This window comes from Nycticebus coucang, chromosome 3, assembly GCF_027406575.1.
Source record: "Nycticebus coucang isolate mNycCou1 chromosome 3, mNycCou1.pri, whole genome shotgun sequence".
NCBI lineage: Eukaryota > Metazoa > Chordata > Mammalia > Primates > Lorisidae > Nycticebus > Nycticebus coucang.
In genome coordinates this window covers 145,097,992-145,124,996 of record NC_069782.1, presented here as the reverse complement: position 1 = coordinate 145,124,996, position 27,005 = coordinate 145,097,992, and the positions used below count along the sequence as shown (strand labels likewise).

At 36.5% G+C, this 27,005-nt stretch overlaps 1 protein-coding gene across 1 annotated transcript in view; it reads right to left on the bottom strand.

Annotated features, from left to right (window-relative positions):
* CCDC172 (coiled-coil domain containing 172) overlaps nucleotides 1-26,179 on the bottom strand; it is a 67,967-nt gene extending 41,788 nt beyond the window's left edge. Inside the window, exons 1-2 of the mRNA XM_053585145.1 lie at nucleotides 26,101-26,179; nucleotides 25,814-25,899 (exon numbers count right to left, since the gene is read on the bottom strand). Coding sequence (XP_053441120.1) covers nucleotides 25,814-25,899; nucleotides 26,101-26,179 — 165 coding nt within the window. The remainder of the gene's footprint in view (nucleotides 1-25,813; nucleotides 25,900-26,100) is intronic.
* Between the last annotated feature and the right edge of the window lie 826 nt (nucleotides 26,180-27,005).

The window sequence follows — 27,005 nt, the reverse complement described above, 5'->3', positions numbered from 1 at the left end:
TTGGGTTATCAGATGAGAAACACTGCTATTTAAGGTTGATCTAGAAATGCTTGTTAATGCAATATAGCCCCCCTCCAAAAGGAATAAGAAGTCTAATTATTCAAAACGCTGACACATAATTCTCTCTCTTTCATTTGGGCAAATGCCATCATTACATACCTAATATATCCAAGAAAACCTACTAAAAATCTGTTAAAAATAAAAGGGAGTTTAATAAAGAAACTAGTAACAAAATAAATAGCAAAATCTATTCTAGTTACCAATAATAAATGGAAATAAGTAGGAAAAATATTCTATGACAGCAAAAACCAAACAAAATACCTGAATATATTTAACAAGTAACTGAGACTTATACTAAAAAGCTCTCTCCTGGGGACCATAAAAAGAGATCCAAAAATTAGAAAAATACACTGTATTCTTGACTATGATTTGGAGTTGTAAGTATATCAGTTCTTCCCAAATTACCACATGAAATTAGTATAATCTTAATTAAAACCCAAATGATTTGGATTATTTTTAATTTTACAAAATTATTTTCAGATTTATCTATGAAAACACACTTTGAAAATAGTCAGGAAAAATATGAAAAAGGAATTACCCTTCCAGAGAGTCAAAGATATTTTAAAGCTAATATACTTAAGCCAATATGATGCTGGTTTCAAAAGGATTAAGAGTAGAATAATACAGAATATCTAAAAACAGACACAAATACATACACTTATATCAACACACACATACCCATTATTATAAAGCTGGTGCTTCTGTGGTAACATGACATTTATGCAGGTAATCATAGTAATTTCTCTTTTAAATGCTAATGAGAAAAAAACACTGTGAAAGTACTAGAAAAAGATATCATTTATAATCTTGAAGTGAAGTTGGCTTTTCCAAGTCTGGAATGGATTCAGGAAAAAACAAATCAAAAGATTAAAACTCTAGCAACACAAAAATTCTAAACTTTGATTGGAAAAACATGTGATAAAACCCAAGCTACAAATAATATAGTTTGCAGCAAATGACAAAGAGTAGTACTTGTAATATATAAAAAGCTATATGACAATAGGAAAAAGCAAGAAAGGACAAATGATATTAATAGGGAAACCACAAAATACACATAAATGAAAAACAATATATTAATAAAAATTCAAAGTAAAACTATAAAAGGATGCCATCTTTCTTATAGTTGTAAAAAATTGATAATTCTAGTGTGTAAGTAGTAAAATTGTGAGACTATAAACTGGAGCAACTTTTCTGGAGGATAGTTTAGAAATTACCTAGTCTTAAAAAGCATATATTCGTCAATATAACAATTTGATTTCTAAGACCTTATCTTAAAGAACGACACAGAACTACTTATACGTGTATATATATATATAATATTGTAATTAAAATTGTGCTAGTAATAGTTAATGTATAGTAATAGTAAATATTTATTAATAGGAAATTAGCCAAATAAATTATGGTATAGTATTTTATGGACTATTACACAGCCATTAAAATTGCTTAGTTAGATGCACATATATTTACTGAGATGTCCAGGATATAAGTAAGTAGAAAAAAGCAAATTATTTAATAAAAAACATACATGCACTAAAATTTTTGGAAAAAAGTCTATGGAAAATTTTAACTGTGTGGTAGAATCAGGGGTGATTTTCATTACGCTTTTGCTTAACTGTTTTTGGAGTAAATGGCAATAAACATATATTACTTTTGGAAAGAGTTAGAACGATAAAGGTATTTTAATTTTTAAAAAGTCTACTTCATGCTTACCAAATATAATGTAGAAAGCCCTCATTATATAACCTACTCTACCAGTGGGGACGTAAGCAAACAGTCATAATAAAGATGGAGAAAAGTAGGAACTCATAATAACAAGGCCATTTTAGAGTAAAAATCCAATCTGTTTTCCCATGTGGTAGTCACAAATATCTACCTTTCTTTCCTCTTGAGAAGAATTGATTAGAATTTTAACCAAGGGAAGATGGACTATATTTGAAGCCATGGGACTAATCTGAATCAAAGAAGCTGACGTATGCAGGCTTTCAACTTATCTTGAAATATTAATCCAGGCAATAACAATTATAAGCACCAATGCTTCTTTTCAGCAGCCATGGAATCACAGGCACAGTTGTGAGCAGGCAGTCTGCCTTTGATCCCTTCCATACACCTTTTCTGAACTTACTCAATGTTCCAAAGTCCATAGCCAAGATAAATCTACTCTTTTTAAAATAACTCTTGAACTACAAAATTATTCTTCTTTTTCTCAAAATTCCCATTCCTAAAAAGGGGCTGATCTCAGTGAGATATTAATCTAATTAGAAAAAGAGCAATAGAGCACAAATACTAACTGATGGGCCCAAAACATTTTATAATGATACTTTTTAACCTAAAATATGGTTCCTGGGGAGATACTTTTAGATAACAAGACTTCAGCATTACCTGACAACTCAGGTGGCAGTACTTTACCTTACCTATCATCACATCTTCACATTCTGTCAGGATGTAAAACAGTGGAAGGCTGAGCTAGTGGTTTTTCACATACTGCTTTTAATGAAAGAACTACATATAAACTATCACTGGTTCTTTAAAACATACATTTTCCTCCCCATAGCAAGAAAACTTGGAACATGAGCAAGAAATGATCATACCTCAGGGAAAAGAATACCCATATAGGCGTTGGTGCTCAGATCATACATCAAGTAAATCTATACTCTAATCACTAGAAATTGGGTTGGGTATACTTATACCAATTGGCAGTGTTAGCTTTAGGAAGACAGTTGTGTCTTTAAGAACTCAAGAAAACAAGAATGTGACAAAGAACAATTTATATATTGTATCTGTTGGTAAAGTACAGGTATAAACAGATTCATAGAATAAAAATGTGAACCCTGTGAAAACTACTGTTAACAGAAGAGAAAAAGAATTATTCAAAAGATTACAGAGAAGAGCACAGTATATCTCCATAATATACTACATGATGCACAAAAAAGTGTTAATCAATTACTTGATATCTTCAAGAGGATAAAAACAAAGCTATGTCCACTAAAACATAAGAGCAAGTAAGGACACAGGAGAATAATATAAAAATACAACAAGCTGAGATTAAAAGAAAAGCAGAAAATTAAAGAAATGTGAAAGAAAGAGAAGGAAACACTGAATTTAAATTTGCAAGGAACATTCAATAATTAATTAAACTAACACTGCAAAAGATGGAATCCATGATGCAAAGTGTAAGTTCTCCCAAACTGCTGAGAACTAGATTCAGAGAACAGAAAACAAAGATTTAAATGATAAAAAATAGGGATGTTGAAAAAGAAACTAGTATATCATAGCTGAGATTAAAATGGAAGGCTCACTCTTGTTCTGGAAAAAATTGATAGATACATCTGTGCACAAATTTGGAATTATAAAGGTAAAATAAATTTCTAAAAGCACCTAAGGAAGAAAAATGTAACAAAACAGATTACCTATACCAGACTGCTTCAATACTTCTCTTCTGCATTTTTAATAAATTTCAGAAGACAGAAGTGCAGGATTTATATTTTCTGAAATGGGTTTAATCAAGAATTCTGTATACAGACAAATTATCATGCAAGTGTGAAGACAACAGAAACCGATTTCAAATATTAATGACTTAGAACAGTGGTCCCCAACCTTCCTGGCACCAGGAACCAGTTTCATTAAGGACAATTTTTCCATTGACCAAGGATAGCCGGGTTGGGGGTATGGTTTTGATATGAGTCTGCAAGCAATTGATTTATTATGGTCTCTGCGCAGTCAAACCTCTTTGCTAATGATAATGTGTATTTGCAGCCACTCTCAGCTCTACCTCAGATACTCAGGCGTTAGATTCTCCTAAGGAGCACATGACCTAGCTCTCTCACATGATCACTTTATAGCAGGTTTGTGCTTCCTCTGGTCTGAAAGAAGCTGGAGCTCAGGCAGTGATGCAAACCATGGGGAGTGGCTGTAAACACAGATGAAGCTTCAGTAGCTTAACCCCAGTAGCTTAACCCCTGCTGTGTGACCAGCTTCCTAATAGGCAAGAGTATATGGAGGGTACAGATACATAATTGGTAACTGGAGGAGGATTTTAATATTGTTTTCAAATGATCATGCATAGTCTTCTTTGATACTAAACCAAAATTCAACAAGTGGTAGTTCATTAAAAGTTAGTTGCAGTGTGTATACTCAAACGATTTCAATGAACTTTTTTTTTTTTTTTTTTTTTTTTTGAGACAGAGTTTCACTAGTCTCCCTTGGGAAAGTGCTGTGGCATCACAGCTCACAGCAACTTCAAACTTTTGGGCTTAAGTGATTCTCTTGCCTCAGCCTCCCAAGTAGCTGGGATTATAGGTGCCTGCTGCAAAACCCAGCTATTTTTTTGTTGTAGTTGTCATTATTGTTTGGCAGGCCCACGCTGGGTTTGAACCTACCAGCCCTGGTGTATGTGGCTGGTGCCCTAGCCACTGAGCTACGAGTGCCGAGCCTCAATGAACTTTTCATTCTCTGTTATAATAAAATTCATCAGTCTATCTTGCACTTTGAATGCATCTTTTATTCTTGCACCGTTTTACAACAATATGCATTAGTTATTTGGAAAATACTGCTTTACTGAATTATCCAGATCCTCCAAATGTTGATACATTTCATAATATGATATCAAAAATAACATTCATATTCATTAATATCACTTACAAACTCATCAGAAAAATATTTTAAGTACTGGGAAACTGTCAAGCTCATTGTGACAGATACAAGTCTTCCACAATTCTAGTTTTTCTTTGAAAGATTGAATATTATCATTGGCAAAATTTAAAAGAAAATGTCAGATGTTTGCCTTGACATGTTAGGCTCAATTTGTTTATTTTTGAAAAAATTTTGCCTAATACCTAAGTCTAAATAACTACAATTTTGACTGTCAATTATTTAAGTAAAAATGGCATTCCAGAAAAAGAATAGCTAGTTCATATTGCAACTCAGTCACACATATGCTGTCTCTGGAGACAATCATTGTACTTTGGAATATCAAAGTAGTTTAGGTGAACTTCCATTTCATCACACACAAAATTGAAAATGCACATACTCAATGGTCAGTTTCAATAAAAGTAATATTTTTTACACTTTAATCAAGAGCATAAAAACTAGCAGTGTTTGTTTTCCTACCGTGAATGTATGGTGGGGAAGAATACAATGATTACCAGTACAGTTTGGTGTCACTGCCTGGATTTGTGTTAACAGTTTTACGTGATACTATTTTTGTACTATCAATGTGCATGGTAACACAGTGAAAACAACAAATGGTACCTGCATATTACTAAGAAAATAGTATGACCTGGGAGCAAGATGGTAGCCAAGTAACAGCTTCCATGCAACTGGTGCAGTGAGAGTGGGGATAGAAGACTCCAGGGATCTCCGGCTGGTGGGATCTGCCCAGAAACTTCCCTTTGGTGACACATGGAGTCAGCAAGAGACTTCTGGACCCCAGAAGGACAAAAGTGGTGGAGAACTGGCACAAGGTAGGTGCGTTTGTTCAGTCGGAGGCTGCCCGCAGCTGTAACCATAGCAATAGTGAGACTGCAAGCAGGAAAAGCCTTACCTGTGGGCTGTTTTGGTTTTTTTGGACTCAGACACTTGACTGAACTGCCTTGGAAGATCTTGGGCAGGTGTGTGGATGACCTTGGGCGTAGTCTGGGGCCCCAGACTGAGCTGCCGAGCCTGAAAGGAGCTAATACCATTCAGCTGTGGGCTGCCAGCAAAGCCACTGTGGGGGAGCACCCCCTGCAGGTCACAGCGCAGGGATCGGCCAGGAGACCTTGGGCGAGTAATCTAGTGACTGAGCTGCCCAAAGGTGGGGACTGAGACACTGGAGAAGAGCAGAGATCTAAGAGTTTGGAAGATTATAGCCTTGGACCTTAGGGGCATGAAGTGAGACTGGTTTTGGCACACTGCATTAAGTGGGCAGCCACGCCATGAGAGATCCCAGCAGTAAGTGCTTTCCTTGGAAAGCTTCTGCTTAGCCAAGGTTCATAGGCAGGGGTCCTCAAACTTTTTAAACAGGGGGCCAGTTCACTGTCTCTGACTATTGGAGGGCCGGACTATAGTTTAAAAAAAAAAACAAAAAAAAAAAACTATGAACAAATTCCCATGAACACTGCACATATCTTATTTTGAAGTAAAAAAACAAAACAGGAACAAATACAATACACTGCCTCATGTGGCCCACGGGCCATAGTTTGAGGACTCCTGGATTGGAGTGTCTTTTAAGCAGGCTGAGGAGACATCTGGGCTCCCAAGCCTACAGATTTGAGAAATCAGCAGAGGCCTCAATCTCATACAGCTGTATCAACATTGTGATTAACATCTTATACCTCAGAAGATCACCTGTTTTTTAAATTTGTTTTGTTTTTCTTTTTTTTATTGTTGAATTATAAATGTGTACATTAGTGCAATCAAGGGGTACAATTGCTGGTTTCATATACAATCTGAAATATTCTCATCAAACTGTTCAACGTAGCCTTCATGGCATTTTCTTAGTTATTGTATGTAGACATTTGTATTCTGCCTTTAGTAAGTTTCGCCTGTACTCATTCTAAGATGCACCTAAGTGTGGCCCCACCCATTGCTCTCCCTCCATCCTAACCTCCCTCCTCCTTTCCCCTCCCTTGGCCTTTTCCCCATATTCTTGTGCTATCATTGGGTTATAGTCTTCATATGAAAGCTATAAATTAGCTTAACAGTAGGGCTCAGTACACAGGATCCTTTTTCTTCCATTCTTGAGATACTTTGCTAAGAAGAGTATGTTCTAGCTCCATCCATGTAAACATGAGAGAGGTAAAGTCTCCATCTTTCTTTAAGGCTGCATAATATTCCATGGTATACATATATCACAATTTGCTAGTCCATTCGTGGGTGGATGGGCACTTGGGCTTCTTCCATGACTTAGCAATTATGAATTGGGCTGCAATAAACATTCTGGTACAGATGTCTTTGTTATATTGTGATTTTTGGTCTTCTGGGTATATACCTAGTAAAGGAGTTATAGGATTGAATGGCAGGTCTATTTTTAGATCTCTAAGTATTCTCCAAACATCCTTCCAAAAGGAACGTATTAGTATGCATTCCCATCAGAAGTGTAGAAGTGTGCCCTTTTCTCCACATCCATGCCAACATCTCTGGTTTTGGGATTTTGTTATGTGGGCTACCCTTACTGGGGTTAGGTGATATCTCAAAGTAGTTTTGATTTGCATTTCTCTTATGACTAAGGATGATGAGCTTTTTTTCATGTGTTTGTAGATCATGCATCTGTCTTCTTTAGAGACGTTTCTCTTCAAGTCCCTTGCCCACCCTGAGATGGGATCACTTGTTCTTTTCTTGCTAATACTTTTGAGTTCTCTGTGGATTCTGGTTATTAAACCTTTATCGGAGGTATAACCTGCAAATATTTTCTCACATTCTGAGGGCTGTCTGCTTGCTTTACTTACTATGTTCTTGGCTGTGCAGAAGCTTTTTAGTTTGATCAGGTCCCAGTATTTTTGATACTGCTTCAATTGCCTGGGGAGTCCTCCTCATAAAATATTCCCACAGGCCGATTCCTTCAAGAAGTTTCCCTGCACTTTCTTCAAGTATTTTTATAGTTTCATATCTCAAGTTTAAATCTTTCAAGTTTAAATCTTTTATCCAGTGAGAGTCTATTGTAGTTAATGGTGAATGGTGTGGGTCCAGTTTATGTCTTTTACAGATCAACAGCCAGTTCACCCAGAACCATTTGTTAAATAGGGAATCTTTTCCCCACTGAATGTTTTTAATTGGCTTGTCAAAGATCAAATAACAGTAAGTAGCTGGATTCATCTTTTGGTTCTCTATTCTGTTCCAGACATCTACTTCTCTGTTTTTGTGCCAGTACCATGCTGTTTTGATCACTATTGATTTATAGTATAGTCTCAGGTCTGGTAGGGTGATTCCTCCTGCTTTGTTTTTATTTCTGAGTAATATTTTGGCTATTCAAGATTTTTTATGATTCCATATAAAATGAAGTATTATTTTTTCAACATCTTTAAAATATGACAATAGAGCTTTAATAGGAATTGCATTAAAATTATATATTACTTTGCGTAGTATAGACATTTTAACGTTGATTCTTCCCAGCCATGAGCATGGTATATTTTTCCATTTGTTAACATCTTCCACTATTTCTTTTGTTAAGGTTTCATAGTTCTCTTTATAGAGATCTTTCATGTCCTTTGTTAGATAAACTTCCAAATATTTCATCTTCTTTGGCACTACTGTGAAAGGAATAGAGTCCTGGACTGTTTTTTCGGCTTGGCTATTATTGGTATATATAAAGGCTACAGATTTATGGGTGTTGATTTTGTAGCCTGAGACATTGCTGTATTCCTTGATCACTTCTAAAAGTTTTGTAGTAGAATCCCTAGTGTTTTCCAGATATAAGATCATGTCATCTGCGAAGAGTGAAAGTTTGATCTCTTATGACCCTATGTGGATACCCTTGATCGCCTTTTCTTCCCTAATTGCAATGGCTAAAACTTCCATTACAATGTTAAACAGCAATGGAGACAATGGGCAAACCTACCTAGTTCCTGATCTAAGTAGAAATGATTTCAATTTAATTCCATTCAATACGATGTTGGCTGTGGGTTTGCTGTAGATGGCCTCCATTATGGGTGTTGATTTTGTAGCCTGAGACATTGCTGTATTCCTTGATCACTTCTAAAAGTTTTGTAGTAGAATCCCTAGTGTTTTCCAGATATACGATCATGTCATCTGCGAAGAGTGAAAGTTAGATCTCTTCTGACCCTATGGATACCCTTGACCCTATGGATACCCCTGACCAGTGGATACCCTTGATCGCCTTTTCTTCCCTAATTGCAATGGCTAAAACTTCCATTACAATGTTAAACAGCAATGGAGACAATGGGCAACCTTGCCTAGTTCCTGATCTAAGTGGAAATGATTTCAATTTAACTCCATTCAATACAATATTGGCTGTGTGTTTGCTGTAGATGGCCTCTATTAGTTTAAGAAATGTCCCTTCTATACCAATTTTCTTAAGTGTTCTGATCATGAAGGGATGATGGATATTATCAAAAGCTTTTTTTGCATCAATTGAGAGAATCATATGGTCTTTATTTTTGAGTTTGTTTATGTGCTGAATTACATTTATAGATTTACATATATTGAACCAGCCTTGAGACCCTGGGATAAATCCCTCTTGGTCATGGTGTATAATTTTTTAGATGTGTTGTTGGATTCTGTTTGTTAGGATCTTATTGAGTATTTTTGCATCAATATTCATTAGTGATATTGGTCTATAATTTTCTTTTCTTGTTGGATCTTTCCCTGGTTTAGGGATCAAGGTGATGTTTGCTTCGTAGAACGTGTTGGATAGTATTCCTTCTTTTTCTATATTTTGGAAGAGGTTTAGTAATATAGGTACTAGTTCTTCTTTAAAGGTTTGGTAGAATTCTGACGTAAAGCCATCTGGTCCTGGGCTTTTCCTTTTAGGGAGATTTTGTATAGGTGATGCTATTTCAGAACTTGATATAGGCCCGTTCAACATTTCCACTTCATTCTGGCTAAGTCTTGGTAGGTGGCGTACTTCCAAGTATTGGTCGATTTCTTTCAGATTTTCATGTTTCTGAGAGTAAAGTTTCTTGTAATATTTGTTAAGGATTTTTTTAATTTCTGAGGAGTCTGTTGTTATTTCATCTTTACCATTTCTGATTGATGAAATTAGAGATTTTACTCTTTTTTTCCTGGTTAGGTTGGCCAAATGTTTATCTATTTTATTGACCTTTTCAAAAAACCAACTTTTGGATTTATTGATCTGTTGTATAATTCTTTTGTTTTCAATTTCATTTAATTCTGCCCTGATTTTGGTTATTTCTTTTCTTCTGCTGGGTTTGGGGTTAGAATGTTCTTCCTTCTCTAGTTGCTTGATATGGCCCATTAAGTTATTAACTTCCTCTCTTTCTGTTTTCTTGAGGAAGGCTTGCAGTGCTATAAATTTCCCTCTTACAACTGCCTTTGCAGTATCCCAGAGGTTCTGATAGTTTGTGTCTTCATTGTTGTTTTGTTTCAAAAATTTGGTGATTTCCTTCTTAATCTCGTCTATAAACCTTCTATCCTTCAGCATAAGGTTATTAGCTTCCATATTTTTGTATGGGTAGGCAGATTCCTGTTGTTATTGAGTTCAACTTTTATTCCATGATGGTCTGAGAAGATGCAGGGGATAATTTCCATTTTTTAAAATTTGCTGAGGTTAGATTTGTGGCCTAGGATGTGGTTGATTTTGGAGTATGTTCCATGGGCTGATGGGAAGAATGTGTATTCAGTTTTGTTGGGATGAAATGTTCTGTAGATGTCTGTTAAGTCCAGATGTTGAGTGGTTAAGTTTAAATCTAAAATTTCTTTGCTTAGCTTCTTTTTGGAGGATCTATCCAGCACTGCTAAAGGGGTGTTAAAATCTCCAACTACTATGGAACTGGAGGAAATCGAGTTGCTCATGTCTGTTAGAGTTTCTCTTATAAATTGAGGTGTGTTGTGGTTGCGTGTATAAATAATAATTGAAATCTCATCATATTGAGTATTACTTTTAACAAATATAAAGTGTCCATCCTTATTCTTCCTTATTTTGGTTGGTTTAAAGCCTATTGCATCTGCGAATAGGATTTTAACACCTGCTTTTTTCTGCTTTCCATTTGCCAGATGTATAGATGACCATCCCTTCACCTTGAGTCTATATTTGTCTTTTAATGTAAGGTGAGATTCTGGTATACAGCAGATATCTGGCTTGCGTTTTTGTATCAAGTCAGCCAACCTATGTTTCTTTAGAGGACAATTTAAACCATTCATATTAATTGAGAATATTGATAAGCCTTTTGAGAGTCTGGTGGACATTTTTAATCCTTTTGCAACTGTGGAAGTTGGAATTTGATGAAAATGTTCTAGGTGGGTTTACTTTTGTCGCGGAGGATTATGCTGGTCTTTATGGAGGATAGGTCTGAGAATATCCTGGAGAGCTGATTTAGTTATGGCAAATTTCTAAAACATGTGAATGTCATTAAAGTATTTAATTTCTCCATCATAAATGAAACTCAGTTTAGCTGAGTACAGGATCCTGGGTTGAAAGTTATTTTGTTTTAGTAGATTAAAAGTCGATGACCATTCTCTTCTAGCTTGAAACGTTTCAGCAGAGAGATCTGCAGTTATTCTAATATTCTTCCTCTGTCAGTGATGGTTATCTTTCATCTGGCTGCTTTCAGAATTTTCTCCTTCATATTAACTTTAGTGAAACTGATTATGATGTGTCTGGGCGATGTCTTATTCGGGTTGAGTCGTGCTGGAGTTCTGAAACTGTCTGCTATCTGAATTTCAGAATATCTTGGCATGTCTCGAAAGTTTTCTTCATAATCTCGTGGAGAATAGACTCTGTGCCTTGTGAAGCCACTTCATCGCTTTTGGGGATCCCTACAAGACGAATATTGGTTTTCTTCGAATTATCCCAGAGCTCTCTGAGAGAGTGATCTGTTTTTGCCCTCTATTTCTCTTCCTCTTTGAGAGTTTGGGAGTGTTCGAAAGCTTTGTCTTTAATGTCAGAAATCTTTTCTTCTGCTTCCTGCACTCTGTTACTAAGGGATTCTACTGTGTTTCTCAGATCTTTGAGGGCTGCAACTTCTTGTCTCAATGTGTCAAAATCTTTGGTCATTTGGTCTTTGAATTCGTGAATTCTTAAAACATCTTTTGGGTTACTGCTTGGAATTCTGATTCAATCTTATTTGTTATTTAGATTCTGAATTCGATTTCTGACATTTCAGCTATTTGTTTGTACATGGGATCTTGTGCTGTGTCAGCCCCATTGTTCCTTGGGGAAGTTGATCTACTCTGATTATTCATATTGCCAGAATATTTCTATTGATTTCACTTCATGATTGTTTTTCATCGTTCCCTCTGGCCATCCTCAGAGTTGGGGAGGTGTCTCTCCAAGATTAGACTCCAGCAGGATCACTCTATTGTTGCTGGATCTTTGTAGGGAGTGACCCTATATAGCTCCTCTGAGGCTGCCCCAGCCAGGGAGTTCTGGTTTTGGGAGCAGCTCCCGAGTGTGACATACCCGGATCCACCAACAGGGCGGGGCATGGTGCACACTGATCTGGGAGTGCCTGGCACCCAGTGACTATGGCACAGAGGGCCCAAGGCTCCAGCAGTCTCTGGCCAGGAGAAGGGCTCCATGCAGAGGCAGGGAGGGCTCCGGAGGGCACACAGCTACCAGAGTCCCTGGCTAGACGAGCGGGTTGGTGTGTAGGCAGGGAGAGTACAAGAGGGAGGATGTGGGGTTGCGCAGCTCTCTGAGTTCCTGGTCAGGGCATGCGGAGGCCCAGAGGGCACAGGTCGCGGGTTGCAGCACAGCTATTATGGAGATCCAGGCAGGCACCAGTTGTGGTGCAGCTCTTACGGAGGTCCAGGCATGTGCCGGTCATGGATCATGGCACAGCTCTTACCGAGGTCTGGGTGGGCACCAATCATGGGTGGCAGCACAGCTCTTACGGAGGTCCTGGCGGGCACCGATCACAAGTTGCTGCATAGCTCTTACTGAGGTCTGGGTGGGCGCCGATAGCGGGTTGTGGCGCGCCTCTTACATGTTTGTTTGTTTCTCTTAATTTCAACACTTTTCCTCTACTTTTTTTTGTTTTTTTTTTCTTTTTTTCTCTTTTTTTCTTCCATATTCTAGTTTAAATACAATCTTCCATTTTTGCCTTCTTTAACAATTAGAACTTCATTTTTGCTAGTGTTTCTGCCCCTATTATTTTTTTCCCCCAATTTTATTATGTAAGAGTTTTGGTTTGTTTGTTTCAGTTTGAATTATAGTACTTTTGCCTTTCCTCTCTACCTGGTGAAGGTAGGGTATTGTGTCTGATCAGGTTGGCAAACAACTGCTGACCTCAAGGGAACCACCAACCCAGCACCCCCAGAGGTTGGGTCCAAGTACCCTACTATACACGTATATTACTCCTGTCTCCTTTTTTTAGTGCCTTTCTCCTTTTTGTCAATATTTCCTTTTATTCACCCCCTCTTCTTTCTCTTTTTTCTTTCTTTTTAAAATCTTTTTTCCCTTTTTGCTCTTCAATCTTCTCATCCTTCTGGTCCCATACCAAAAGGACTCATTAAAACTTTAGGCCAGAGGCACAGTAACTTAAAGAACAAGAGGAAGTTAAAGGAAAATTAGGGCAAGGAAACAGATATAAGAAAACACTCATGAAGAAGAATCAGCAGAAAAATCCTGATAACATGAAATACCAGTCCAGAGCAGCCCCTTCAAGGGACTGTGAGGTAGCTATAGCAGAGGATTTCATCTATAAAGAAATGTTAGCTACAGTGCATCTTACAAGGGTACATGTGAAATCTACTTAATGTAGTATATAGATGTCTTAACAATCATGTACCTCATGATTGCATTAATGTACACAATGATGATTTAATTTAAAAAAAATATGTTAGAAATGACAGGGAATTTAAAATACAGATGATGAAAACAATGAAGGAAATTTCTGAGAAAATAGAAAACAATCAAAAAACAATGAAGGAAATTGCTTAAAAAGTGGAAAACAACCTAAAACCAATGAAGAAAATTGCTGAGAAAGTGGAAAATAACCAAAAGGAAATCCAAGAACAGAATCAAATTAGAGATGAATGATACGAAGAATATAGAAAGGATATAGTAGAGCTGAAGGAACTGAAACAGTCAATTAGGGAACTTAAAGATGCAAAAGAAAGTATCAACAACAGATTAGACCATGCAGAAGAAGGAATCTCAGAGGTAGAGAACAAAGCTCTTGAGATGACTCAGATAGTTAAAGAGGCAGAAAAGAAGAGATAGAAAGCAGAACGTTCACTGACAGAATTATGGGATTTTATGAAGCATTCAAACATGTGAGTTATAGGTATCCCAGAAGGAGAAGAAGAATGCCTCAGGAGAATGGAAGCCATACTAAAGAATATTATAAATGAAAAATTCCCAAATATCACCAAAGATTCTGACACACTTCTTGCAGAGGAATATCGGACCCCAAGTCTCCTCAACTCTAACCGAGCTTCTCCAAGACACAGTGTGATGAATCTGTCCTAAGTCAATACAAAACAAGTGATTCTTCAAGCTGCCAGAAGTAAGAACCAGTTGACCCACAGGGGCAAATCCATCAGATGACTGCAGACTTCTCTAATGAAACCTTTCAAGCAAGAAGACAATGGTAACCTACCTTTAATCTACTTAAACAGAACAATTTCCAGCCCAGAATTCTATATCCCACTAAGTTAAGCTTTAAAATTGATGGAGAAATCAAATCTTTTACTGATATGCAAACATTGAGGAAATTTGCCACAAGACCAGCTTTACAGGAAATATTTCAACCTGTTCTACATACCAACCATCACAATGGACCTTCATCAAAGTAAACATCCATAAATTACAGGATATAATCTAGCTTCCACAATGATGCAAAAGACAAAACTAAGCAATGAACTTTCACAAAATAAGATGAATAGAATGCTGCCACACTTATCAATTATCTCAATAAATGTCAATGGCTTGAATTCCCCACTGAAGAGGCATAGATTGGCCGAGTGGATTAAAAAACACAAGCCATCTATTTGCTGTCTGCAGGAAACATATCACATGTCAAAAGACAAACTCAGAGTTAAGGGTTGGAAATCAATTTTTCAGGCAAACGGAATTCAGAAGAAAAGAGGGGCTGCAATCTTATTTTCAGATATGTGTAGATAAAGCAACTAAAGTCAAAAAAGACAATGATGGTCACTTCATATTGGTCAAGGGAAAAATACAACAAGAAGACATTTCAATTCTAAATATTTATGCACCCAGTTTACATGCTCCCAGATTCTTGAAACAGACTTTACTTAGTCTGATAACAGGGGACTTTAACACCCCTCTCTCAAAGCTGGACAGAGTCTCTAAACAGAAATTAAACAAAGATATAAGAGATTTCAATGAAACCCTAGAACAACTGTGCTTGATAAGACATATATAGAACACTCTATCCCAAAGATAAAGAATACACATTCTTCTTATTGTCCCATGGAACATTCTCCAAAATTGATCATATCCTAGAACACAAAACAAATCTCAACAGAATCAAAAGAATTGAAATTTTACCTTGCATCTTCTCAGACCACAAAGCACTAAAAGTGGAACTCAACTCCAACAAAAAACGTTCAACCTCACACAAAGGCATGGAAGTTAAACAACCTTATGCTGAATGACAGTTGGGTGCAGGAAGAAATAAAAAAGGAAATCATTAACTTCCTTGAGTATACCAACAATGAAGAAAAAAGTTACCAAAACCTGTGAGATACAGCAAAAGCAGTCCTGCGAGGAAAATATATCGCTGCGAGGATAATGTATCGCTTTAGAAGCCTACATTTGAAAAACAGAAAGAGAGCACATCAACAAACTCACAAGCCATCTTATAAAATTGTAAAATGAAGAACCATCTAAGTCTAAACCCAGCAGAAGAAAAGAAATATCCAAAATTAAAGATCAATGAAATTGAAAACAAAAGAATCATTCAGAAAATGAATGAAAAAAGGAGTTGGTTTTTTGAAACAAATAAAATAAACCTTTGGCCAGACTAGAAATAAAAAAGTAAAATCTCTAGTAACCTCAATAAGAAATGATAAAGGGGAAATAACTGATGCCACAGAGATATAAGAAATTATCTCTGATTATTACCAGAAACTTTATGCCCAGAAATTTGACAATGTGAAGGAAATGGATCAGTATTTGGAATCACATCCTCTCCCTAGATTTAGCCCAGACAGTTAAGCATCACAGGAATGGAGAAGCATGAATCCTATGTATTCAGCTTTGATATGAGGACAATTAATGACACAGTGGTGGTAGGGGAAGAGGAGAGCAGAGAGAGAATGAGGGAGGAGTGAGAGAAAGGAAAAAAAGAAAAGAAAAGAATGACTAATTCTCACATAAATTGGATATAATTTTGACTAAAGTACATTATTTGAACAATAATTTTTAATTCAATTTGTTAATATGTTGTTTTAGGATATTACACCCTCATTTATAAGTGAAGTATGTTTGTAATTTCCCTTTATTGTAATATATTTTTTCCAAGTTTAGTATCAGGTATATCCAGATGAAGTAGAATGATTTTGAAGTATTTCTTCTTTTTCTATTGTCTATAAGATTTGGCATGATCTGTTTTTTTGAAATTATCTTCTGTTTTTATTTAAAAAAATAAATACTTTCTATTTCTTGAGACTTTGAAAAAAAAAAAAGAACTGATGACTCCATACTGAACCTCAGAGTCAAAGCATTCTACGATAGACATACTTTTATCTGACCATGTGAATGTTACTTTTTTTGCATTATTATTATTATTGCTCAATATTTTGCAACATTTTGTTGCAGCAATCATCTGATTTATTTTACGATTGTATTTATCTTTGTTCGTTCTTTATGTGGTTTTTGTTTCTAGTCCTTATCTTAAACATTGTTATTGTTATTAAATTTTAAGCCTCTTTAATTTTGTGAAGGCAAAAAGTGGAAACCAAAAAACACATGTACATGTATAGAGAAAATTAAAAAAAAAAAAAGAAAGAAAGAAAATAGTAGGACCTTACAGACTTCCTGAAAGTGTCTTAGGAACCCCTATGAAGCTACAGAAGACACTTAAAGAACCAATGGTCTAAGGTGACAACTGAGCAGAAATCGAGGATTTGCATGAGACTGTCCTGTTATTAGCACTAAAAATCTTGTATCTCATAAGAATTAATCACCTAGTCACCTGTGAAGAGAGACATAAGTGAGTGTGAATGACAAAATAATAGCTGAGGGATGAAATATTTCAGGCAAACAAACAAAAACCCAGCAAGTACAAAGGCCCTGAGGTCAAAATTGGTTGGTATATCCCAAAACAGAAGAACCCACTAGAAAGGCACACACCCCTAGAAAATCTGATTGTCCCCAGGCAGGCAAGCTACTGGAAAATATTCAATACGATACTCAATGGACACTCAGTGATTCTTTTTGCTTATTTCCAAGTTTTGGATGATTATTCATGACAAATGTAATAAGGCCTTTTCTATAGAATTACACAGAGAAAATTAAGAACCATTATAAACTTTTCAAAATTAAAACATCAAAAATTTTTAGTTTTCAGTTAGGTTGAAACTGCTTGATCTCAATTCTATAATTAGAGAAGAAAGGTGTTATGTTTGTGAATTACTCATGGTGTGATTGAGAAGTTGCTCAATGAATATATGTGGAATAAATAATTATCCAATGTGTTATTGGTAATATTTAGGGGAAGTGAGGAACATAACTAACTGATTTTCCAAGAAATCATAAATCAGAAAGTAGACTGCTAAAAGGGGATTCTTTTGTGTTGTACAGTTTTATCAGGCTAGAAAACTAAATTTTTTTTTTTTTTTGAGATAGAGTCTCACTCAGTCACCCTGGGTAGAGTGCCATGGCATCATAGCTCACAGCAACCTTAAACTCTGGGGTTCATGCAAACCTCTTGTCTCAGCTTCCCAAGTAACTGGGACCATACGTCTGCCATAGTGCTGGGCTAATTTTTTCTATCTTTAGTACAGATAGGGTTGCTCTTGCTGGGGCTGATCTTGTACTCCGGGGCTCAAGCAGCCCACCCACCTTGGCCTGCCAGAGTGCTAGTATTATAGGCATGAGTCACCTTGCCCAGCAAAAACTAAATTTTAATCTCATGCTTTCTGCCTACTAAGCCACAAATTCACAGCTTTTAATTAGAAAACTGTCCTTTCAGTTCCTGGAAAGGAATCTTTTTGTTATTGTTGTTTCTTAACATTTCAGGGTAAACAATTTATTTAGAGTAGCACTTAAAAGAAATAGAGGCATTGGAAGATTTTACGATTAGAAACAGTGCTTAGATTTTCCACTGTGTGGATCCAAGCCAGATCCACAACTTTTATTAGTTATAAATACTTGCAAACAGAAAGGCTATCTGGTATACTGTTGTGGAGTTTGTTGTAAACTGCTATTACTATGAAATATTCTCCAGATTTCCTTTTTTTTTTTTTAGAGACAGAGTCTCACTTTGTCACCCTTGGAAGAGTGCCGTAGCGTCACAGCTCATGGCAACCTCCAGCTCTTGCATGGGCTTAGGCGATTCTCTTGCCTCAGCTTCCCAAATAGCTGGGACTAGGTACCTGCCACAACGCCTGGCTATTTGTTGTTGTTGTTGCAGTTTGGCTGGGGCTGGATTTGAAACTGCCACCCTTGGTATATGGGGCCGGCGCCCTACTCACTGATCCACAGGCACCGCCCCCAGATTTTCTTAAGATCATGAAAACTAAGCAGATAAAAAGGAATCCAATAACTGCTATATATATTTTTCACTTCATTTAGAAATGTAATCATTTCAATTCTATTAATATGAAGAGAAATGACTACTTCTCAGTGACCAGGTATCGCCATGAAACAATTGTAACCATACATATGACCATTAATCAAGGAGCTCATGTTAAGAATGTATGTGGCGGGCGGAGCCTGTGGCTCAAAGAGTAGGGCGCCGGTCCCATATGCCGGAGGTGGCAGATTTAAACCCAGCCCCGGCCAAAAAACAAAACAAAATGAAAAAAAGAATGTATGTGGCAAATGGGCCATAAGCATCTGAAAAGATGTTCAATATCAATGTCACTAGGGACCGGAAATAGAAACCACAATAAGATGACTCCAAACCCATTAATATGACTTTTTTTTTTTTTAAAGGCAACAGTTTGTTTGTTTTTTTATAGAGACAGAGTCTCACTTTACTGCCCTCGGTAGAGTGCCATGGCGTCACACGGCTCACAGCAACCTCCAGCTCTTGGGCTTACGAGATTCTCTTCCCTCAGCCTCCCAAGCAGCTGGGACTACAGGTGCCCGCCACAATGCCCGGCTATTTTTTTGTTGCAGTTTGGCCGGGGCTGGGTTTGAACCCGCCACCCTCGGTATATGGGGCCGGCGCCCTACTCACTGAGCCACAGGTGCCGCCCCATTAATACGGCTTTTAAAAAACCCTCAAAAAACCAAAAATAATATGTGTTAGCAAAGACATACAGACATTGGAATCCTCATACTTTGCTGGAAGGAATGTAAAATGGCACAGCCCCCATGAAAACAGGCATTTGCTCAAAAAGTTAAACCAAAATATTCTACTCCTAGGTGAAATATCCAAGACACTTGAAAATGTATGGTCATCCAAACATTTATGCACAAATTTTCATAGCAGTACTATTCACAGTAGCTAAATAGTAGAAACAACCCAGATGGCTGATTGATAAAGGGATACACAATACACACACAGAAGAATCCTATTTACCCATGAAAGGAATAAAGTATTGATACATGCTACAACATGGATGTACCTTGAAAACATGCTAGATAAAAGAAGACAGTCATAAAAGGCTTCTGTTTATATGAAATGACCAGAGACAAAATGTGGATTAGTTATGACCTTGGGCTGATGGAGTTAGGAGGAGATGGGAAGATGACTGATAATGGGTATAGGGTTTCTTTGGAGGGGGGGTGATGAAAATGTCCTAGAATTAGATTGTGATGGCTGCACAACCATTTGAAGACTAAAAATCACTGCTTTGTAAGGTTTCAAATGTATTTTTATTTTTTTAAGAGTGACCCAACAGCTGTGTCCCTACCCTCAACTTAATAAAGCAGCACATGTAGCTTAAGTGCCCTGTGTATCCTTTCCTGATTATCTTCCATCCCTATCAGAGATAATCACTATTTTGATGTGCTATTTATCATCCCCATGAATGCCATTAAACTTTTCTAGATATTTATATATCCCTCACAAGGTATATTTTTGTTTTGCATATTTTTAAATGGTATTATACTTATGTAACTTCCATAGGCTTTTTAAAAAATACTACATTTTAGAAATTTATTAATTATTTGTAAGTTACAGGTAAGTAGCTTTTCACAATGACATCTAGCACTAGGAAATCTGAGGTCACACTCTCAAGAATAATAATTAAGCCTATAAAATTTTTTTAATCAATTCAATCAGATGATTTCTCTAAGCATCCCAAACCATCATTACTTCAGTCCTTGTTCAAATAATATGAAAGGCTTTATAAGGACTCAACAAAAAACAACTGCTACTTAACTGAGGCTAATTCAGAGGGGGAAAACCTTGCATTATATTCTGTCATATATGATAAATCATACAAAGAGTAAATGATAAACATAATCAATAATTAATCAGAAATATTTCAACCAACCACAGGAACTCTTCATGGCCACTAAAATAGGTGGTGTAGACCCTGTGCTTGCTTCCCTAACAAACATTTCCTTTGTCGTTTGTAATTAGTTCATGTTTTTTTTGAAACCTGAAACATATCCAGATAGCCCACTGAATATGGGAGAAGTCACTAACCCTTGACCACAGTTACTGGTTCAGAGATAGTGAAATGTCACAATTCTTTAAAATAAGATAGGAGAAATTATCGATGAGGTTCTACGAAAGAAATAGCCCCACTTTTCAGAGAAAGTGTCTGGAAACATCCTCTTCCTCTCTTTCTGATTTTGAAGAAGAAAATATATGACCTTAGGAGTTGTTAGTAATTTTCTGGGGAACACAAGGGCAATCAGTCATTATAACATTCTACTTTACTAATAGAATTCCAATTTTGATCAGAGCAATAACCCCATTAAAAATACATTCACCAGATTCCTCTGCCAACGTTGACCATGTGACAAAACTCTAACCCTTGAGATGAAAGCCTAGGTCCTTGAGAGGACTTCCCTTCCCTAAAACAACATAAAGCCACATGAGGAGAAGCATTTTGGTATTTCAAGCTTTCCTCTTTTTCTAGCTGGAATTCAGATCTAATGTCTCGTAATGGGAACAGTGACTATGAGGATGAAAGCTGCATGCTAAGGATAGTGGAATGAAAAACAGAATGTGTGGGATTTTTTTAGGATTTACTTGAGCAGCTTTAGTAAATAAATGGCACTGGATTCCCCACCTCAGACTCCCCATTATGTAAGACCATTTATTTACCAAAGCCACCACATAGATTTTTATTATAAGCAACCCGATGCAATTTCAACTGATGAAACTGCCAAATCAAATGCTGGGTTTTCAGTTACGTAAGTCAATAATTTCCCAGCATTGTTAAAGCCATTTTGAACTGAATTTCTATTTCTTGCAACCAAGAGCAAGTACCCTATGCTGATGGAGCCTTTTTTCTAAGAAATGGTTAATATCACTGATTTAAGGCTCTCAGAGGCAAGGACCATATATTATTCATATCAATCCGTCACTTGAGTCATATGGATCTTTAATAATGAGAAGCCACAATTATAGGAAAATCTTTCCAAACAGTATTATCTCACTTGTATAATGCTACCCCGCTGATAAAGCAGAGGAACAGATTCTTTCTTACTCTTCTTTAAAGACACATGACACATACATATCAAATTCCTTGACGTAATAAAGCAAGGAAACTACTTCTAGTGAATCATGTCTTTAATTTCCTGCCACTGAATCTATTGCACCTGTATCTACTCGCACCCTTTTCTTCTTCCTTGCTCTTGCTATAGTTGAGTGTTTAAGAGTGCAGCCTCTCTAGTCTACCAATACAGATTAGAATCTTAGATCTACTATTTACTACCATTTATGTGGTCTTATGCAAGTTACTTAATTTGTTTGAGTCTCAATTTTGCTCACATGCATAATGGGAGTAACAATAATACCAACTTGACAGGGTTCTTGTGAGATTTGAGAAGGTTTGTAAAATGCACAGGCATGATATATAGTAACTACCTATTATTTTTAGTTTTCACAATGCAAAAGGCATTCCTCTCTTGTCTAAGTCTACTTCTTACCTCATGTTCTGGATCCCACCCCTTTCTACTTCCTCAGGGACTTAGAACATGTTAAACCAAATGGCTTGAAGAAATGTCATGCAAATACATAAAGATTATAAGCAACAAAGTGTAACTACCCCCTAAACTGTCTTGGTCATAATTAATGGAAATGTAGGTATATATTAACTTTTGATAAACAGAATTACATATTATTTTCTAAAATTAAGATTAAATAATTCACGTGCTATTTTCTAAAATTAAGATTAAATAATTCACATGCAAATGTTAATAAGAGGGGAAAAATAATGCCCTTCTTTTATCCATGTTTTAAAGTCATTTTTAATCAATAATAACATTAAATTTTGGCAGGATATAAATTCTTTTGTTAAACATACAGAAGCAAAAGAATACACCTTGATTACATACTCTATTTCAGTTTTATAAATGATAATAATTTGTGGTTTTGTTCTTTCTCTAATTAGGTAATACAGAACTGAAGGATATAACTTTGCCTGCTGTTCTGAGAGGGTCCTGAACTTAAACCAATTAAGAGAAAAGAATATGTATATTTTGAAGTAAAGCAAACAAAGCCACCTTACGTTACTTTTTTATTTCAATATAATTTTCCTTTAAAAATTCATGAAATATTCTTTTATTGTTATGTTTATGCAATAAGTTAAAATTAGAAAAAGAAAAAATAAACAAAATATTCACAAAATAGCTTCTGATTTTTCTTCATTTACTCCCTCCTGAGGGAATATGGCATTATATTGGTTTTTATGGAATATTCTTATAAAAATTAAATGCCCAAATTTTAATTACATGCCATTTTTTTAAATAGAACATCTTTTAGATGCTTAAAAGAAACTTTAATTGTCCTGTGAGTCCTTACATGTGGCTTGCTGCATCATCAATACTATAAAACCTTCCTGTGACTATCAGAAGCTTTCAGTATATTGGTAAGCATTAATGCAAATCCAGGGCATGTTTTCATCTTTCTATTTTCATATTACCAAACCTAACCAGGCATACTGTAGCTGTCCAATTCACAAAGTACTAATACTGGATAATCTGAGACTTCTGTAACCATATATTTTAAAGGACTCATTGAGCCCTGAAAGGCAAATGCTATCATTCAAGTTCTAATTACATGCTACCTGGGTTTTAGAGAACAGAAAAAAAAAATGAATACTGTACTTACTAAATACATTTTTTAACCAAAATAAATGCCCAAAATATTTTCTGAATGTATCATTGTACAATAACTCAAGCACTGCTCTATTCAAATTATGTTCTTTCTCCTTATGCTGCTTGTACTTGATAAATGGGTCAATAAATGCCAAGTTAAATATTCAAGTAAATATATTTTCATTGTTATTGGCAGACATATAATTAACTCTGAGAATAAAAGAAACAAGAAATCAATTTATGATTACTTCTTTAGTTCTTCCCATTAGTCATTTACATTATAATTGTGGTACCACTTTTAAAATCTTTATACACACACCCCCCATCTTGACTATAATTATAAATCAAATTACTTCAACTACAAATTAGTATTGTGTGAACTGTGAACCTCATATGTTAATTTTATTAGTAAGATACACATGTATTATTACCCATGTATATCAGGTGATTAAAAAGCAATGCACATTTATGAGCTTTTATTAATTAGTAATTTCAGCAAATGTTTCTAAATAATATTAGGGATTTTCTCTGTCTTCTCTCTAGTACAAACAACTGAATCAATGTTCTTTTTTAAAATATGTGTATATGTCAACAAATTACATTTCCATTTTCAGTCAAAACAGTCTGCTAACAAAAAAAATTACAAAGAATAACCTTTTTTTTCAAAATTTATTATCTGTCAGGTCAATGTCTTCACTAATCCAGGAAAAATTTATTTTGCACAAAACTTATATAAGTGACCTTTTAAAAATGTTTATTGCCCTAAACTAGATGCAAAGCTTCAGATATATTATTATACATGAATTTCGTGAAGAAAAAAGTTTGAGATGAGCTCAAGAATTCTGCTTTAATAAAATATGCTGTCATTAACCAACTGCTACTCTCATTAGAGTAATTTGTTTTTTAACTATTATGTGTCAAGGACACGTCCTTTAACCTCTCAGTTTCCTCATCTCTAATGAGGGGATAATGATGGTGTCTCATTACAAAATTCCAGTTAGGACCAAAAAAGTTAATATAAGTGAAGTACTTAGAACCGTGCCCATCATTTACTAAGTGCTCATACTTTACCTATTACTTCTATTAGCTTTTAGTTACATGTTAATTATTTTTCAAGAAAACGAAAGCTACATCATGATGTTTTTAATACTCTGAATATCCCACCAGCTTTTAGCATTGTTGGTAGCAGTAACTTTATCTGCTATTCACAGACAAAATAAGAGCCAGGGTCTCACTGAAAAACAATTCCAAATTCTATTTTAAAAGACTCTCCCTTTCATCTATCACACTATTAGTACTCAATTCATTTAATACCCTAATGTATACTATGTGCTAGGTATTTAATACAGGCAGTGGGAATAAAAGATAAAAAAATTCTAGAAATGTTCCTTGTGGGGGATAGAAACACAACTAGTATTGGTATTTAATTAAAAAAAAAAAAACTTTACCAAGATTTCCATGAGTAATGTTGGATGAAGACTTGGAAAGAAGACCTGAAGCTCACCAGGTGGAGAAGGGTTCTATAATTAATTTATTCACACAAAACCCCCTGAAATTCCTCACAGTGGTAAATTTAAAAAGACATATCTGAAGTAAACAGACTTCCTCAACGAGTTCGAACTGCACATTGCTTCTTTAGTCCTCTAAATATTGTAGACTAAATGTTGAATAAATATTTTTTAATAACTGTCTGCCTCCACCCATCCATCCATATAGCAAGGACCTCATCGTGACACATTTAAATGATATTCTTAGCTTCTTATCTGTTCTCATCCTCCCTATCAGAGCTCGGAATGATCTTTCTAAAACACTCTTTTTTCTTCTTCTTCTTCTTTTTTCTTTTTTTTTGGTAGAGATAGCATCTCCCTATGTTACTCGGGCTGGCCTCAAACTCCTGGACTCAAGCCATCATCCCAGTTCAGCCTCCCAAGTAGATGGGACTAAAGGCACACATCACAGCACACAGCTACCTAAAACCACTTTGTCACACTGCTCCCTGATGGAAAACCCACAATGGTTTCCTACTATTTCCAGATATCAGCCCTCTATTTTGACTAGAGTCCTCTTGGAATATGCCTTGGGCATGTCAGCCTTTTCCATTTCTCTGGGATGTTTTTCTCCTATTACTTTTCTTTGCCTCTCCAAACACTATCCACCTTTCAAATTCCCCTACAAGAAGCCATCAAACTCTCCCCTTTTGATTTAAAATAACATAAAATTAAAAATGCTGCAGATAAAAGAGAAATGCAATTGGAAAAAGTATACTTTTAGCTGAAAGACATGTCCACAATGTGGCAGAGAAGTAAAAAAACAAAAGACAGAGGTTCATTTGAAAATTACATTCGATCCTTACATCCACATAGCACACTTAAATTATTTATATTCAAAATGTATATACTGCACCAACTACTTATTGAATAAGTAGAATAATTCTTCTTCCAATTAACAATTGTGCTTTTAAAATCTTAATCATCCCACAAAATAGACAACAAATTCTTCACTACCCTAACTAGTTTCTCTAGAACAAATCCATAATAGAATTGAAGGTGTCACTAGATTCGGAAATTTAAATATTCCCAGGTAACATGGAACTAAACTTGCCAGCATAGAAATAGCTTGTTTTCTACTTTAAGGACAATGATGAAATGGTGAAATATGCCCCCCCTCGAAGTTAACGTAGACTTTTTCAAGTGATAATTAATATGCTCTCCATGTCAATACCTTAGATTCCAACTTCATTTTCTCTTCATTCAGCGTTTCTGTTTCTTTCTTAATTTTTTCACGACATCTAGTTATTTCCAATCTTACTGTAATACAAATTAAATCTTTAAACACATCAATCTAACGTCCCATTTCGGTAGCATTTGATAAGGCACCTGTCAGCTGGCTTTTCCTCAAAAGGGCAAGCAAGCTCCCCTAACTGCTCTGACCTTTGGGGTTTCCTTCTGCTTCAAACACCCAGCTCCTGAAGACAAGAGACCCCAACCAAGGGACAGAAACCCCCAGACCTTCTCGTATCAGACGGCGACTCTCCTCCGCCTGGTGCTCGGTGAAGATGATGTGCTGAAACAAGGACTCTAAGCTCATCTCAGGCCCGGGCTCCTGCGGATCCTTTTCTCACCGTTGAATATTTTATAACCAAGCCTGAAGATCCTGGAAAGCACGGTAAGGAAGGCTTCTTCTAGGACTACTGTCAGATGGACCAGTCTCCAAGTTCCTGTCACCTGCCCGCACCAAGGACAGAGTCCGCTGGCCACGGCCCCTCCCGCTTTTGGCCCTTGTTTTTTTCCTGCTACAATTTACAAACCCCCGCTTTTCTCCCTCCCGTCCTGAGACAGTTCCACGCTTGGCCTTTCTTGCTGGAGGAAGGCAGCTCCCCGGCCTCGGCCTCCCTCCCGTAGGGTTGGATTTTTGCTCTGGGAGCAAATAAAAATGGAGGCGCCGGGCCTTGGCTGGGGTCTGAGAAGCAGCCCTTTTGGGGTCAGCGTTTTAACCCTAGTCCCCTCTCCTTTTAGGGATAAGGTCTTCAAAATGCTCTGTCTCTCCGCAAACAGGCACTCCCTAACATTACCTCAGGCCAGAAACCTCCCCTGAGCCTCGGCCAGCGCCTCCGGTCCGTCTGGCCGGGTGGGAACTGAGCTACGGAGGCTCGTTGGGCCCGTCCCGCGTGGGTTGATTGGCTGCGAACTTTGCGACCCTCCAAGGTCTTACCCTCCACCAGCGTTAGGGTGCTCGGCCTCCAGGGCCCAAATAGCAGGGCATGGTAAAGTACAAAGTACCGAGAATTCTAAATATAAACTTTGCAAACTCTTATCCTTTGACGATGGCAAAGACTGCTATAAATGTGCAGTGTCTGACATTCCGCCTTAATCATTCCTTTGTAATCAGGGCATATCTTTTTTGTCTGCTTTAA